Below are 17,469 nucleotides of genomic sequence, written 5' to 3'. Positions count from 1 at the left end.
CCCCCGCATCCTCCTCCGCCTTGCCTAACGTACCCGCCCTGCATCCTACCCCCCCCACCTTGCCTAAGGTACCCGCCCTGCATCCTACCCCCCTACCCCCGCCTTCCCCCAGGTACCCCCTGCGGGCTGAACCCCTCCCCCCAAGTACTCCCCTACAGCCTGCCCTCCGCCTTCCTTAGGGTACCCCCCGCATCCTCCTCCGCCTTGCCTAACGTACCCGCCCTGTATCCTACCCCCGCCTTCCCCCAGGTACCCCCTGCGGGCTGAACCCCTCCCCCCAAGTACTCCCCTACACTGCCCCCAGCCTCTCCCAGGGAATCCCCTGCGGCCTCTCCACCCCCGCTTTCCCCAAGTACTCCCCTACAGCCTGCCCTCTGCCTTCACCAGGGTATCCCCCTACAGGTATCCGGCTCAGCGCTACTCGTCGCCTTGCCCGGGGCGCACGCTGGCGGGCTAGGTCAGCTCGGCGGGGGCACCTCAAGCGGGCCCACTCGTCCCTACCGACACCCCGCCCCCCAAGCTGGGCTCTGTCACGGCACGGGCCCCGGCCCCACTCGCTCGGACGGGCGCGCAGCCCTTAGTCAGGCGGCCGCAGGCCAGCTATGGCAGAGGCGGGGTCCTGGGAGGCGGGCGGCGCTTGTCTCCATGGTGACCGTGTCAACAACCCCCGCGCCGTGTCTGCGCCCGGCCATGGCCCTGGCCCCTTCGCTTGGGTAAGGTCGTGGGGCGGTGGGAGCCGGGGTCAGCGCCGGGTGCCCGGGGAGGGCCCGAGCCTGCGCCGCGGGGGCGGGGAGCCGTGCTGTGGGCCGGCCGCTCTCGGCCTGAGGGGAGACTGGAGGGCAGCTCCCGCGCCGGGCCGGCGGGACGGAGCCCCGGGGCTGGAGCAGGGCCGCGGGGGTTAGGGAGCCACAGTTACTCGGGGGGTTATTTGCGCAGCGCCTTCCGCGGGCTTGGTTCAAGTAGGGCGCGCGCCAGCCGCGGCCGAGGAGGCGCAGCGCGGAGCGGCCCGTGAGCCGGGCAGGACGGGACGGGAGTAAGGCCAGGCCTGCAGGAATTGCTGCTGGCACTTGAAGGAGCTGGCTCTGCGCCTCCTCCACCGGAGAGCCATTCCAGCCCCACAGCACGATGGGCACCGTTGGATGGTCCCTCCTAGGGGAAGGCTGTGCCCAAAAAATAAAAATTGTGTGCACCATATTTTAAAATTCTGCAAAATTCTGCATATTTTAGTTGTCAACGTAACACAATATAATCACATCAGTTTCAGTTATTTGCATAATGTATTTCAAAATACCTGGCAGCAAGAATGTCTGTAACAATACAGAGACACACAAAACAAGACTCAGGACATGTTTTTTGACAAACAGATTCCTTATTAGGCATATTAGTCCAGAACTTTGAGTAATAATTCATTCAAACTACAGTACAGAAACGTATTTCCCAAACCTCCCAGAGACAGTGCAAAGGCTTGGGGGGTAAGGGGTAACAGAGGAGCTGAGGGAGAGGGAAGGAGCCTGGAGGTGGACCTGGAGGGTTGTTGGGTGTGGGTGGGAGAAATATGGAATGGGTTTTTTTTCAGTGGGGGGAGGGATTGTTTGGGAGTTGGGGAGCCTCCCCCATGCAGACTCTGGCTGACCCCTAGCCTCTCCTATTCAGTCAGGCACATTTGCCCTGCACCCCCCTCCCCCAACTCCATGTGGCCCTGCAACCCCTGCCCCCTTCAGCCCCTGGCTCAATGCTGTCATATCATTAGCTCCTGAGCCTGCACCCCTGTCTGTCCCCCCCACTAGCGGTTCTGAACCCCAGTCTGTGACATACTCCCCAGCAGCCCTATGTGCCCCACTCTGTCTCTCCCATGCCTCCTCACTTGGCCCAGCTGTGAGGAACACAGCTGCTGGCTGGCTGCCCTCTCTTCTGGTGCCACAGCAGCCCTTGGTGGGCGAAAGGTGTAACTGCAGCACCTCTCCAGCAGAATCTATATATCTGTGGAGAAAAAAAATCTGCAGGGGGACATGAATTCTGCACGTGCACAGTGGTGCAGAATTCCCCCAGGAGTAAATTTAATATTAACACCACCTTGGGAGGTCTTTCATCCCATATACTGACCACGCCTGGCCCTGTTTAGTTTGTGAGATCTGATACTATCACAGATCATGCTGGCCGTAGGCTCCTAATGAAGGACAGTTGGTCTGCAGACATATTCCTATTGCAATACTTCAGAATATCTCAGTCTTATGCAATAGGTGATAGGTTTTGTCCTTTCAATGTATAACATTATGTTAGCCACAATTATACACTTTTACAATAAAAAAGTACATTCTTTAATATTTTTATTTAACATTTCCATTGTTTATAATTAATTACCTTTACAAAGTCTGAAGATAACATTTTTCTCTCTACCAATCTTTTCCATGTGGTAAGCATTGCTTTTGCTTTCTCTGAGCCTGGCTTTTTTTGTTTGCTTCCTAGTTTAGAATAAGCCTTATTGTCAGCCTAGTTCTTGCAATCGTTTTAATAGTTAAATGTGGCTGTAAATAGAGGAAGCATTTTGATTTTGTTTCAGCCTTGCATGAACAGTAATCTCTGCTCTCTTAATTTCATTTTGAAACAAAGTGGTCAGTTTAAAACAATATAGGTACTTAGAATCCCGAGGACATTGCCCTACCAGATTCTATTCACATTTTGGGCATGTACTATTATATGACATTAGTAAAGGACCTCAGAAAGAGTTGCTTTCTTCTAATACTGAACAAGGAACTTTATTAAAATTAAGAAAATAGGTTTTGTTGGGTTTTGTTTTTTGTTTGTTTGTGTTTTTTTGTATAAACAACCTGTAACAAGAAATAATCTTTAACAACAAATTACCCAGATGCGTCACCAGCTTCATGACTGAGAACAGTTTTGTCCAGTTGATTGATCTGGATTATCAAATCCCAAAGATGTAGACTCTGGTTCAGTAGATTTAGGATTCTTCTGAGTAGAATCCTACCCATTCACTCCAGGCTCCAGCTGTGCTGAGAGTGCTGTTGCTATAAGGGAAACATTCATCTGTATTTGGAATCAGCTGTGTTGGTTATTGGCCGGTGGTTCTTCAAGCTTCTTTGTACCTCTGTTAGCCTGAACCATGCAGGATCTTGGGGTGCAGTTTCGTCCATTGACGACTGGAGTTGTCCAATATCTTTCCTAATTCCGTTTTATTTGGACTGGGTCTCCTTGTTTAAGATTGGGTAAGTGTTAGGTGCATTCTAATGTTTAAAGGATAAAGCCTGAGATTTTACATTTGGCATCTCTACCTCAGATCCTTCAAGCAGAGCCACTTGGGATGAAGGTTGGCAGTTTTGTTCTGATCTCTTCACCCATAAGCAGATGATCTGGACTTACCCCACTGTCATCTACTACTAGGGACATCCCTGGTGCATATTCTGCTATTGGTTTATGATGCTCTTTCTCTGACTCCCCCATCAACTAAAATGTCATCCATATGAACTTCCATTCCCTCCCAGCCTTGGAGAATCTCATTCATTTTCCTCTGGAAAATTGCCGGGATGCTTGTGATGCCAAACAAGAAGTTACAAAAATGATACCTTTTGAACTGCATTATAAAAGTTTTCAGCTTGGATTCTGTTCCACTACCCAGACATCAACTTTAGTGAACATCTTGTTGCACAAGCTAATTTGGAGATTATAGTCCCTACAGTGGAGAGAATATACCTTTCCCCTTTTACTGCTTCACTTAGCCTCTTTAGATCTATCCATGGATGTGCCCATCATGTCCATAACAGGTGTCACAGGGACCTACCACTCTTAGGGCATGTCTACACTTACGGCGGAGCGATTGATCCACTGGGGGTCGATTTATCACGTCTAGTGAAGATGTGATCAATCAACTGCCAAGCGCTCTCCTGTCAACTCCGGTACTCCACCAGAGCAAGAAGCGTAGGTGGAGTCAACGGAGGAGCGGCAGCAGTCGACCTACCGCAGTGAAGACACCGCGGTAAGTAGCTCTAAGTACATTGACTTCAGCTATGCTATTTTCGTAGCTGAAGTTGCGTAACTTAGACCGACTTAGCTCGCCCTCCCCTCCCCAGTATAGACCAGGCCTCAGTTCAGTAATGGCATAGTGTGCGTTATTCTTCTCCATTCTGTATAGTACTTTGTTTGCTTTGGGAAACATTTGGGTGGGCACCCTCTATGCTCTGTTGAATGCCTATGGGGGACAGTCCTAGGAGGTTATTGCACTTGCCTGCATAAACAAAATATTTTTAAATGTTTTAAAGTTCCTATAGGGTTGTTCCTTCACCCTGAAATTTCGTTTATTTCACATGAATCAATGGAGGTAGGAAATGCTATTTTGGAATAAACCTATAATCCATCTAATCTAGAGTACCCCAATGTCCAATATGATGATGGCATGCTGAGTGCTTTGATGGTGAATGTTTTTGAATATTACCATTTCAAGACACAAGTTCTATGTTTAAGATAAGGGTTCACTTTAGAGACACTATCAAAGAGACCCTTTCTGTTCTTTATTCTGCAATGTGGGTGTGACCTTTTACATACTATCTATGACCAAGGCTTTGCTCTGATTTGTTAGTGTAGGATCTCAGGACTTGTCTTCATTACTGCACTAAATCGGTGCTGCGGCACTGATGTAGCGTGTCTGGTGAAGATGCATTACGTTGACGGGAGAGCGCTCTCCTGTCAACGTAATTACTCCGCCTCTTCCGCTGACATAGCACAGTGTAGATGCCACTTTAAGTCGATGTTAGTTACATATCTCAGAGGGGTGTTTTTTTTACACCCCTGAGCAACATAACTTACATTGACTTACGTGGTAGTGTAGACAAGCCCTCAGTCTGTGCTGTGCTGCTGCTGCTGCTAGATTTTTCCTTTAATAAATAATGTTGTAGCCCCATTTTTAGTGGAATGGTTAAGAATGCCACTTGGGACTTAACTCTCCCTTCTGGTTGTAGGTGTTGGCAGGGTTTCAGAGCAGTGCTTAATGCTTGCATCAGGTGTGCTTCAATACATAGGAAAAACAGGATGTGATAACCCTTGGAAAATTGGCCAGTTCTGAGTAGATGACTTTGGTCATTTGGCCACCTGGCTTCTTTATACTTAGATTAAAAACCTTTCAGGGCAGGGTTCATCCCTTGATGATGTCTAGTACAAAGGGGCTTTGACCACTGATTGGAGCCTCTAGACCAGTGGTTCTCAATCTCTTTACCATTGTGGGCTGCATGTGCAGCTCTCTGTGTGTTATGTGGGCTGCAGCCACACAGTATATATACTACCTGTATGGCCCTGAGGATGTCACATGGGCTGCAGCTGTGTGCTGAGAACCACTATTCTAGACATCACCACAATGCAAATAAATAATAATATAATAAAGAGTGGATGCTACCTAATCTGTGCAGTTTGGGACGTGGACTAATGGGGTGAGATGTTCTGGGAATGAAAAGGGTTTCTTGAAGGTGGTTGGGTCAGGAGTGGAATGAGTTTCGACTCATTTAACCTCCTCATTGCTGGAAACTCCCCTAAATCCCACAGATATGCACATTCTCAGTGCAGTTTCCTAAGGCTGAGTGAGAAGGATGTTGTGAAGGCCAAGACCATAACAAGGTTCAAAAAAGAACTAGATAAATTCATGGAGGATAGGTCCATCAATGGCTATTAGCCAGGATGGGCAGGAATGGTGTCCCTAACCTCTGTTTGCCAGAAGCTGGGAATGAGCAACAGGGGATGGATCACTTGATGATTACCTGTTCTGTTCATTCCCTCTGGGACACCGGGCACTGGGCACTGTCAGAAGACAGGATACTGGGCTAGATGGACCCTTGGTCTGACCCAGTAGGGCCATTCTTATGTTCTTATGAGTGTAGTCATCACCATCCTTAATGTTGCTTTAAAATAGTTTTTCATATTTAACTATAATTAGGAAAAGAATTAGACTGAACAGGCTATCTTAGGTTTCATGGGTTTTTAAATGGCTTCCATGATCCACCTTATGGTTCCATAAAACTTGCAACCCTGGCGAACTACTTCTACTTACGTTACAGCAAAGATTTTGCAGTCATAACATGACCTGATTTTCCACTTTTTATTCCAGGGATTATACTACACAAACAAGGTAATAAGCTTTGAATTAAGCTCCAGGGTCACAGGAGAAGGAGTTGATTGATTCATGAGCTATTTATGCACTATTTGATTGCTTTAATTTACTGTACATTTATAGCTGCAAGTGTGTTTATAAAGCTATTGTAGGAATCATTACCCTGGGCTTGAAAAAACATGAGTATTAATATTTTCTAAATTTCCTGAAAAACACAATTGAGAGTGAAACAGATAGGAAACAGCTGCAAGTTTTAATCAGTATTTTGGTAAATGATCCTAGAAAAAAACCTCATAAAAAATCCCCTGAGTATGAGAACCAAGGCCATTTACCTCCCTATTTTCATTCTTCATTGCAACAAGATAATTAGAGGGATATCAACCAACTCTAATTATACCAGGATTTTGCAGATACTTCTTATTAGTAAACTCATGAAAAATCTGTCAAGAGTGGTTGAGAGACCCAGGATGCAAGTAACTGCAATTATCATCTGGTAACACCACTATCACTGAGAGTGAGAAGACTTGTTATAAATAGCCTTAGATAACAGCTATAAACAGAAACAGTCTTTAAGGGTATGTCTACACTACGAAATTAAGTCGAATTAATAGAAGCCGGTTTTATAGAAATCGGTTGTATACAACCGATTGTGTGTGTCCCCACATAAAATGCTCTAAGTGCATTAAGTCGGCGGACCACGTCCACAGTACCGAGGCTAGCGTCGACTTCCGGCGCATTGCACTATGGGTAGCTATCCCACAGTTCCCGCAGTCTCCGCCGCCCATTGGAATTCTGGGTTGAGATCCCAATGCCCGAATGATGCAAAACAGTGTCGCGGGGGGTTCTGGGTACATGTCGTCAGGCCCCTCCCCCTCCATCAGAGCAACGGCAGACAATAGATTCGCGCCTTTTTACCTGGGTTACCTGTGCAGACAACATACCACGGCAAGCATGGAGCCCGCTCAGCTCAGCTCACCGTCACCATATGTCATCTGGGTGCCGGCAGACATGGGACTGCATTGCTACACAGCAGCAGCAGCTAACTGCCTTTTGGCGGTAGACGGTGCAGCATGACTGGTAGCCTTCATCGGCGATCTGGGTGCTGGCAGCTGTGGGGCTGGCAGCCGTAGGGCTGCATTGCACCAGCCCCTTACCTTTTGCCTTTTGGCAGTAGATGGTGTATTACGACTGGTAACTGTCGTCATCGTACAGCAGTGGCTGGAACTCTGTATGTCCCCCAGTCCCCCATCCCCCCAGTCATATTCTGCTGCCTTCACAATGACGATGATGGCTATCAGTCGTAGTATGCCATTTTCTGCCAAGCGCCCTGTTGGATCATCGCACATTAGCAGAGTCTTCCCTGAGCAGCAGATCGTGCAATAGGCCTGAAGGCCATCGTCATCATAACTGCCAAGCGCCCAGTATTTGCTGCCAAGCACCCAGAAGATGCCGAGGGCTATCAGTCATGCTGCACCGTCGTCTTAAGATGTAAAAAATAGATTTGTTCTGTATTCATTTGCTTCCCCCTCCCTCCGTGAAATCAACGGCCTGCTAAACCCAGGCTTTTGAGTTCAATCTTTGGGGGGGGCCATTCTGTGTGACAGTTGTTTGTATTTCTCCCTGATGCACAGCCACCTTTGTTGATTTTAATTCCCTGTACCTGTACGCCATGTTGTCACTCGCCCCTCCCTCCCTCCCTCCTTCCCCTGGTCCGTCAGATACTAGTTTCGCGCCTTTTTTCAGACCAGACGCCATAGCTAGCACTGGGATCATGGAGCCCGCTCAGATCACCGCGGCAATTATGAGCACTATGAACACCACGCGCATTGTCCTGGAGTATATGCAGAGCCAGAACATGCCAAAGCAAAACCAGGACCAGCCGAGGAGGCGATTGCAGCGCGGCGATGAGAGTGATGAGGAAATTGACATGGACATAGACCTCTCACAAGGCACAGGCCCCAGCAATGTGGAAATCATGGTGTTACTGGGGCAGGTTCATGCCGTGGAACGCCGATTCTGGGCCCGGGAAACAAGTACAGACTGGTGGGACCGCATCGTGCTGCAGGTGTGGGACGATTCCCAGTGGCTGCGAAACTTTCACATGCGTAAGGGCACTTTCATGGAACTTTGTGACTTGCTTTCCCCTGCCCTGAAGCGCCAGAATACCAGGATGAGAGCAGCCCTCACAGTTGAGAAGCGAGTGGCGATAGCCCTGTGGAAGCTTGCAACGCCAGACAGCTACCGGTCAGTCAGGAATCAATTTGGAGTGGGCAAATCTACTGTGGGGGCTGCTGTGATCCAAGTTGCCAGGGCAATGAAAGACCTGGTGATATCAAGGGTAGTGACTCTGGGAAACGTGCAGGCCATAGTGGATGGCTTTGCTGCAATGGGATTCCCAAACTGTGGTGGGGCCATAGACGGAACCCATATCCCTATCTTGTCACCGGAGCACCAAGCCACCGAGTACATAAACCGCAAGGGGTACTTTTCAATGCTGCTGCAAGCCCTGGTGGATCACAAGGGACGTTTCACCAACATCAACGTGGGCTGGCTGGGAAGGGTACATGATGCTTGCGTCTTCAGGCACTCTGCTCTGTTTCGAAAGCTGGAGGAAGGGACTTTCTTCCCGCACCAGAAAATAACCGTTGGGGATGTTGAAATGCCTATTGTGATCCTTGGGGACCCAGCCTACCCCTTAATGCCATGGCTCATGAAGCCGTACACAGGCACCCTGGACAGGAGTCAGGACCTGTTCAACTACAGGCTGAGCAAGTGCCGAATGGTGGTGGAATGTGCATTTGGACGTTTAAAAGCGCGCTGGCGCAGCTTACTGACTCGCTCAGACCTTAGCAAAAAGAATATCCCCATTGTTATTGCTGCTTGCTGTGCGCTCCACAATATCTGTGAGAGTAAGGGGGAGACATTTATGGCGGGGTGGGAGGTTGAGGCAAATCGCCTGGCCGCTGATTACGCGCAGCCAGACACCAGGGCGGTTAGAGGAGCACACCATGGCGCGGTGCGCATCAGAGAAGCTTTGAAAACGAGTTTTGTGACTGGCCAGGCTACGGTGTGAAACTTCTGTTTGTTCCTCCTTGATGAACCCTCCGCCCCCCCCCCACCCGGTTCACTCTACTTCCCTGTTAGCCAACCACCACACCCTCCCCTTCCCCCTTCGAGCACCGCTTGCAGAGGCAATAAAGTCATTGTTACTTCACATTCATGCATTCTTTATTAATTCATCACACAACTAGGGGGATAATTGCAAAGGTAGCCCGGGATGGGTGGGGGAGGAGGGAAGGAAAAGGACACACTGCAGTTTAAAACTTTAACTCTTATTGAAGGCCAGCCTTCTGATGCTAGGGCAATCATCTGGGGTGGAGTGACTGGGTGGCCGGAGGCCCCCCCACCGTGTTCTTGGGCGTCTGGGTGAGGAGGCTATGGAACTTGGGGAGGAGGGCTGTTGGTTACACAGGGGCTGTAGCGGCGGTCTCTGCTCCTGCTGCCTTTCCTGCAGCTCAACCATACGCTGGAGCATATCAGTTTGATGCTCCAGCAGCCGGAGCATCGACTCTTGCCTTCTGTGTGCAAGCTGACGCCACCTATCATCTTCAGCCCGCAACTTGCTCTGTTCATCCCGCGATTCAGCACGCCACCTCTCCTCTCGTTCATATTGTGCTTTTCTGTAATCAGTCATTGACTGCCTCCACGCATTCTGCTGTGCTCTGTCAGCGTGGGAGGACATCTGTAGCTCTGTAAACATGTCATCACGCGTCCTACATTTTCTCTTTCTAATCTTCACTAGCCTCTGTGAAGGAGAAACATTTGCAGCTGGTGGAGGAGAAGGGAGAGGTGGTTAAAAAAGACACATTTTAGAGAACAATGGGTACACTCTTTCACGTTAAATTTTGCTGTTCACATTACACAGCACATGTGCTTTCGTTACAAGGTCGCATTTTCCCTCTTATATTGAGGGCCTGCCGGTTTGGTGTGAGAGATCACTCACGCAGTGCCAGGCCACAGATTTCAGCTTGCAGGCAGCCATGGTAAGACACAGTCTTTTGGCTTTTTTAACCTTCTTAACAGGTGGGAATGGTTTCAAACAGTAGTGCTCTCATTTCCCATACCAAGCACCCGTTGGGTTGGCCATTTAAAATGGGTTTGCAATGTAAAAGGAGGGGCTGCGGTTTCAGGGTTAACATGCAGCACAAACCCAACTAACTCCCCTCCCCCACACACCCAATTCTCTGGGATGATCACTTCACCCCTCCCCCCCACCGCGTGGCTAACAGCGGGGAATATTTCTGTTCAGCAGAGCAGGAACGGGCACCTCTGAATGTCCCCTTAATAAAATTGCCCCATTTCAACCAGGTGACCGTGAATGATATCACTCTCCTGAGGATAACAAAGAGCGATAAGGAATGGATGTTGTCTGCATGCCAGCAAACACCGGGACCATACGCTGCCATGCTTTGTTATGCAATGATTCCAGACTACGTGCTACTGGCCTGGCGTGGTAAAGTGTCCTACCATGGCGGACGGGATAAGGCAGCCCTCCCCAGAAACCTTTTGCAAAGGCTTTGGGAGTACATGAAGGAGAGCTTTCTGGAGATGTCCCTGGAGGATTTCCGCTCCATCCCCATACACGTTAACAGACTTTTCCAGTAGCTGTACTGGCTGCGATTGCCAGGGCAAATTAATCATTAATCATTAAACACGCTTGCTTTTAAACCATGTGTAATATTTACAAAGGTACACTCACCAGAGGTCCCCTGTGTGCCCTCAGGGTCTTCGGTGAGTTCGGGGGTTACTGGTTCCAGGTCCAGGGTGACAAACATATCCTGGCTGTTGGGGAAACCGGTTTCTCCGCTTCCTTGCGGCTGTGAGCTATCTACATTTTCTCCATCCTCCTCTTCCGAACCCTCTTCCCTGTGTGTTTCTTCAGTGAGGGAGTCATAGCACACGGTTGGGGTAGTGGTGGCTGCACCCCCTAGAATGGCATGCAGCTCCGCGTAGAAGCGGCATGTTTGCGGTTCTGCCCCGGACCTTCCATTTGCTTCTCTGGCTTTGTGGTAGGCTTGCCTTAGCTCCTTAATTTTCACGCGGCACTGCTGTGCGTCCCTGTTATGGCCTCTGTCCTTCATGGCCTTGGAGACCTTTTCTAATATTTTGCCATTTCGTTTACTGCTTCGGAGTTCAGCCAGCACTGATTCATCTCCCCATATGGCGAGCAGATCCCGTACCTCCCGTTCTGTCCATGCTGGAGCTCTTTTGCGATCCTGGGACTCCATCACGGTTACCTGTGCTGATGAGCTCTGCGTGGTCACCTGTGCTCTCCACGCTGAGCAAACAGGAAATGAAATTCAAACGTTCGCGGGGCTTTTCCTGTCTACCTGGCCAGTGCATCTGAGTTGAGAGTGCTGTCCAGAGCGGTCACAATGAAGCACTGTGGGATAGCTCCCGGAGGCCAATAACGTCGAATTCCGTCCACACTACCCCAGTTCCGACCCCCTAAGGCCGATTTTATCGCTAATCCCCTCGTCGGAGGTGGAGTAAAGAAACCGGTTTAAAGGGCCCTTTAAGTCGAAAGAAAGGGCTTCGTCGTGTGAACGTGTCCAGGCTTAATTCGATTTAACGCGGCTAAAGTCGACCTAAACTCGTAGTGTAGACCAGGCCTAAGATTAGGAAATCAGGGTGGAGGGCTAGAATACAAAGAGCTCCTGACCCATGAATCAATGCATCATACATTCTTCAACAACAGTCTTTATGGCTTCCCTACAATTAACTAAATATCTTATTCTAATAGTTCATTGAAAAGTTAGTTATCAGATATTTCAGGGACAGAGTTCTGCTGAATTAAGGGAGATTATAATGGCACCCAGTGGAGATGACAGGATTTGTAGAAAGCAACAGAGAGTCCTGTGGCACCTTTAAGACTAACAGATGTATTGGATTTGTAGAGTGACCTCAGAAGCCAATCTTGCTTAGCATGGTAGATTTAAGACGCAATCCTGAATCCAGACCACCCCAATCAAAAGAAGGCAAAACCCAACCAGATTACAAAAGCAAGATGAAACCTGACCTGAAGCAAAAGGCCACAAGGGATTCTAGCAGTTGTCCATTATCTACCTGTCAAGGTATCCTGGGGATCAATATCAAAGACTTCCAAGTGATGCCTAAGAAAGATGAAGTATAAATTAAATGTAAAAAAATATTTAATGCAATACACTACTACCCCGATATAACGCTGTCCTCGGGAGCCAAAAAATCTTACCGCGTTATAGGTGAAACCGCGTTATATCGAACTTGCTTTGATCCGCCAGAGTGCGCAGCCCCGTCCCCCTGCAGTGCTGCTTTACTGCGTTATATCCAAATTCGTGTTATATTGGGTAGCGTTATATCGAGGTAGAGGTGTATTAGGAAGTAAGTTTTAAATGCACACAAGACAGTAAGTTCCAAATTATAGAACTCATAACAGTTTATAACTTGAAACCTATATTACAGAAATTTTTGAGTTCATATATTTGCTTCTCTCTTCCACCATATATTCTTATCTATTTGTATTTACAAAATATTTATATTAAGTTACATGTGGAGTATCTTACATGCTCCCTAGAAGTGACTTGTTATTTTTGCTCGCAGTAAGAAATGCTAGATGTGTGGCCAAGTTTGCAAATGCCCTGTATTGATTTATGTAACTCTTATGCTGACCTGCTCTTTCTGTTCACTTGCATTTTCTTTGGTTTTTAGTTTTATTTACATCCCAAATCAATGTGTGGTTGTTTACTAGCGTCAATTTACAGAACTTCAGCCGTAGTGGATGATATGAGAAAACTGGACTTTTACATGTAGTAAAAGCAGCCTTCATTAAGTGAAAATTGTGGGTATTGACCTCTTGCCTCGACAGGATCGCTCTGTCTATCGGACAGTGGCTGAAAAGCCCTGTCTCAAATCAACTAGCCTTTCTTGTAGCTCCCATTTTGCTAAACATTGCTGTGCTGACATTATAACGAGCAGATTCTACCTTTTGGACCTAACCTTCTGCACTGTCGTCCAGGATACAATTGTTATCACGTGTGGAGAGGATCTAGACACAGCTTTTTCACTTGTGGGTTTCTTTAAATATATTTACATTTCACAGGGTATGGAGCATGGGATTTTCCATACCAAACCATGGGCAATCTAGTGTGAGATCCTGCTTCTGTCAGTAAGAAGAAGACAACCCAGCATGCACCTGGCCAATAGTCCAGTGGTGCATCTGAGAGAAAAATGCCTTCCTGACACTTGTGGCAGCTAGGTGATAGCAGCAATCCAATCTGAAGGCCCAACCCTGCAAAAATCTGAGCATGTTCTCCAGAATGCTAAATTCACTTAACTTCTATTGAAGTCACTGGGGATTGAGGGCGCTCAGTGCATGGTTCAGGCTCATGGTTAGCTACAGGTGTGATTATATGATTTTACATCTCTGGATAGTTAGGATCCATTTTGATTAAATGAAGCAGTAGATGCATTAAAATTGCAGTTCCATTATCTGATTGCTACAGATCCTTAAAGATGCAAGTTATTTCATGTTTTACGGCCTGTGATGTACTGGAGATATTCAGAAATGTTTCCAGTAGCACATAGCTGCAGCCTGTGTCTATCTGCCAACAGTATCTCACCACTTTAACAATAACGTAGGATTTCAAAATATTGGAGACCTCTTTTCTTCTTGGCACCTACAAAAGTGTTGAGAACAGATTTTCTGAAGCAATTTATTTACTAGACTTTTAGGTTTCTAAAGTGTTCCCAGTTAAAAGTCTTAGGCTGCTTGTACATTTATGAACAACACACACTAGCATGATGGGCAGTTATCTTAGGGTACGTCCAGACTACACGCCGTATCGGCGGGTAGCGATCGATTTATCGGGGATCAATATATCATGTCTCGTTAAGACACGATATATCGATCCCCGAATGTGCTCCCCGTCGACTCCGGAACTCCACCGGAGCGAGCGGCGGTAGCGGAGTCGACGGGGGAGCCGCGGCCGTCGATCCCGCACCGTGAGGACCCAAGGTAAATCGATCTAAGATACTTCGACTTCAGCTACGCTATTCACGTAGCTGAAGTTGCGTATCTTAGATCGATCCCCCCCCCCAGTGTAGACCAGCCCTTAGCAAGCCAGCAGCCTGGCCATTTTCAAGTTTTTTGTTGGCATTGTGGCAAAGGAGAGTTTGAAAGGGGGTTTAGAAGGAGGATAATGAGGTAGCTTTGCAGATGTACATCGGCGCTCCTCCCAAGTGTGAAGGGTAGCATGAGAGAAAGCACAAGAGTTCTTGTTTGAAAATGTAAAGAGTGAGAGGATGGAGGCTGGCATCCTGATCAATGGGAGTCGACATCTAGGTAGTGAAAGATGATAGGTAGAATGGGGGTAGGTCACGAAGGGCATTGAAAGTTAAGATAAGTAGCTTACTTTTGATGCAGTTGAGAAGGGGGAGCCAGTGGAGGGATTCAAAGAGAGGGGTGACACATAGTGACAGGCTAGGAAAGTGACCTTTGCAACAGCATTCTGAAGGATTGCATAGTTGCATTTGTCAACGCCAGAGAAAAGGCGGCTGCAGTAATGATGAAAGTTTTAGCTGTATGGATAGATAGGAAAGACCGTATCTTAGAGATGTTATGCAGAAAGAATCTGTATGATTTCGGCATAATCTGGATGTAAGGACCTAGAGAGAGATGAGTTCAAGATGACTCCCAGGTTGCAGACCTGAGTGACAGATCAGTGTTGTGCCAGTGTGTGACAAAGTGACAATGCAACTTCATTGAAACATCCAGAAATAACCATAGTTTTGCTGTATCATGGAGTCAAATAGGCGGCAACCCTATTTCCCCAAAAGATGTGAATGCAGCCATATTTTTACCCCTCATAAACTCTGCATCTGTAAGCAGCTGGTCTTGGAAGGAGTGCTCCTGGTTACACCCTCTGCATATCCAACCCAGAAATCTTTACTAGTGAATCCAAAAAGTGATTAAGGGGGCATAAAATGAAAGCTGCCAAAGAAAATTACACATTACAACCAAAGGTAGCAGGACACCAACTCTGAGAGATGAGTGGGTATTTGGTCAGCAGTGGGCTTGAATTCATTGAATCTTCTCTGTCATAGAATCATAGAATACCAGGGTTGGAAGGGACCTCAGGAGGTCATCTAGTCCAATCCCCTGCTCAAAGCAGGACCAACCCCAACTAAATCATCCCAGCCAGGGGTTTGTCAAGCCTGACCTTAAAAACCTCTAAGGAAGGAGATTCCACCACCTCCCTAGGTAACCCATTCCAGTGCCTCACCACCCTCCTAGTGAATTTTTTCCCCCTAATATCCAACCTAAACCTCCCCCATTGCAACTTGAGACCATTACTCCTTGTTCTGTCATCTGGTACCCAGGGGTGAAAGTAACTTAAAGGATTTACCAGTACGCAGGAGTCCTGAGCAGGGGGCGTGGCCTCAACCAGAAGAGGCAGGGCCTTTAAATACCCAGGCCTTTTAAATCAAGATTTAAAGGCCCCGGGGCTCCGCCTGTGACTGGGCGCCCCGGGGCCTTTAAATCACCCCCAGAGCTATCAGCTGCAGAGGCGGCTGGGAGCCCCGGGGCTCAGGGGCGATTTAAAGGGACCGGGGCTCCGGCCGCCACTACCGCAGCGGAGCTCCAGGCCCTTTAAATCGCCGCTGGAGCCCTGCCGCCGCTACCCCTCATTCTTCTCTTCTGCAGACTAAATAATCCCAGTACCCTCAGCCTCTCCTTATAAATCATGTGCTCCAGCCTCCTAATCATTTTTGTTGCCCTCCACTGCACTCTTTCCAATTTTTCCACATCCTTCTTGTAGTGTGGGGCCCAAAACTGGACACAGTACTCCAGATGAGCCTCATCAATGCCGAATAGAGGGAAATGATCACATCCCTCAATCTGCTGGCAATGCTCCTACTTATACAGCCCAAAATGCCATTAGCCTTCTGGGCAACAAGGGCACACTGTTGACTCATATCCAGCTTCTCGTCCACTGTAACCCCTAGGTCCTTTTCTGCAGAACTGCTGCCTAGCCACTCGGTCCCTAGTCTGTAGCAGTGCATGGGATTCTTCCGTCCTAAGTGCAGGACTTTGCACTTGTCCTTGTTGAACCTCATCAGATTTCTTTTGGCCCAATCCTCTAATTTGTCTAGGTCCCTCTGTATCCTATCCCTACCCTCCAGCGTATCTACCACTCCTCCCAGTTTAGTGTCATCTGCAAACTTGCTGAGGGTGCAATTCACGCCATCCTTCACATCATTAATGAAGATATTGAACAAAAACGGCCCCAGGACCGACCCTTGGGGCACTCCGCTTGATATCGGCTGCCAACTAGACATGGAGCCATTGATCACTACCCGTTGAGCCCGACGATCTAGCCAGCTTTCTATCCACCTTATAGTCCATTCATCCAGCCCATACTTCTGTAACTTGCTGGCAAGAATACTGTGGGAGACCGTATCAAAAGCTTTGCTAAAGTCAAGGAATAACACATCCACTGCTTTCCCCCTCATCCACAGAGCCAGTTATCTCATCATAGAAGGCAATTAGGTTAGTCAGGCATGACTAGCCCTTGGTGAATCCATGCTGACTGTTCCTGATCACTTTCCTCTCCTCTAAGTGCTTCAAAATGGATTCCTTGAGGACCTGCTCCATGATTTTTCCAGGGACTGAGGTGAGGCTGACTGGCCTGTAGTTCTCCGGATCCTCCTTCTTCCCTTTTTTAAAGATGGGCACTACGTTAGCCTTTTTCCAGTCATCCGGGACCTCCCCCAATCACCATGAGTTTTCAAAGATAATGGCCAATGGCTCTGCAATCACATCCTCCAATTCCTTTAGCACCCTTAGATGCAGTGCACCCAGCCCCACGGACTTGTGCTTGTCCAGCTTTTCTAAATAGTCCTGAACCACTTCTTTCTCCACAGAGGGCTGGTCACCTCCTCCCCATACTGTGCTGCCCAGTGCAGTAGTCTGGGACCTTGTTCGTGAAGACAGAGGCAAAAAAAGCATTGAGTACATTAACTTTTTCCACATTCTCTGTCACTAGGTTGCCTCCCCCATTCAGTAAGGGACCCACACTTTCCTTGAGCTTCGTCTTGTTGCTAACAACATACCTGAAGAAACCCTTCTTGTTACTCTTAACATCCCTTGCTATCTGCAACTCCAAGTGTGATTTGGCCTTCCTGATTTCACTCCTGCATGCCTGAGCAATATTTTTATACTCCTCCCTGGTCATTTGTCCAATCTTCCATTTCTTGTAAGCTTCTTTTTTGTGTTTAAGATCAGCAAGGATTTCACTGTTAAGCCAAGCTGGTCGCCTGGC

The 17,469-nt window shown here is 48.0% G+C and overlaps 1 protein-coding gene across 1 annotated transcript in view; it reads left to right on the top strand.

Annotated features, from left to right (window-relative positions):
* Positions 1-645: 645 nt before the first annotated feature.
* The window catches only part of TSNAXIP1 (translin associated factor X interacting protein 1), a 55,382-nt gene continuing 38,558 nt past the window's right edge, over positions 646-17,469 (top strand). The window contains exon 1 of the mRNA XM_065416737.1: positions 646-713. Coding sequence (XP_065272809.1) covers positions 646-713 — 68 coding nt within the window. The remainder of the gene's footprint in view (positions 714-17,469) is intronic.

This window comes from Emys orbicularis, chromosome 14 (assembly GCF_028017835.1).
Source record: "Emys orbicularis isolate rEmyOrb1 chromosome 14, rEmyOrb1.hap1, whole genome shotgun sequence".
Classification (NCBI taxonomy): Eukaryota; Metazoa; Chordata; order Testudines; family Emydidae; genus Emys; species Emys orbicularis.
The sequence above is the reverse complement of the archived record's forward strand: the minus strand, read 5'-3'. Positions and strand labels throughout refer to the sequence as shown.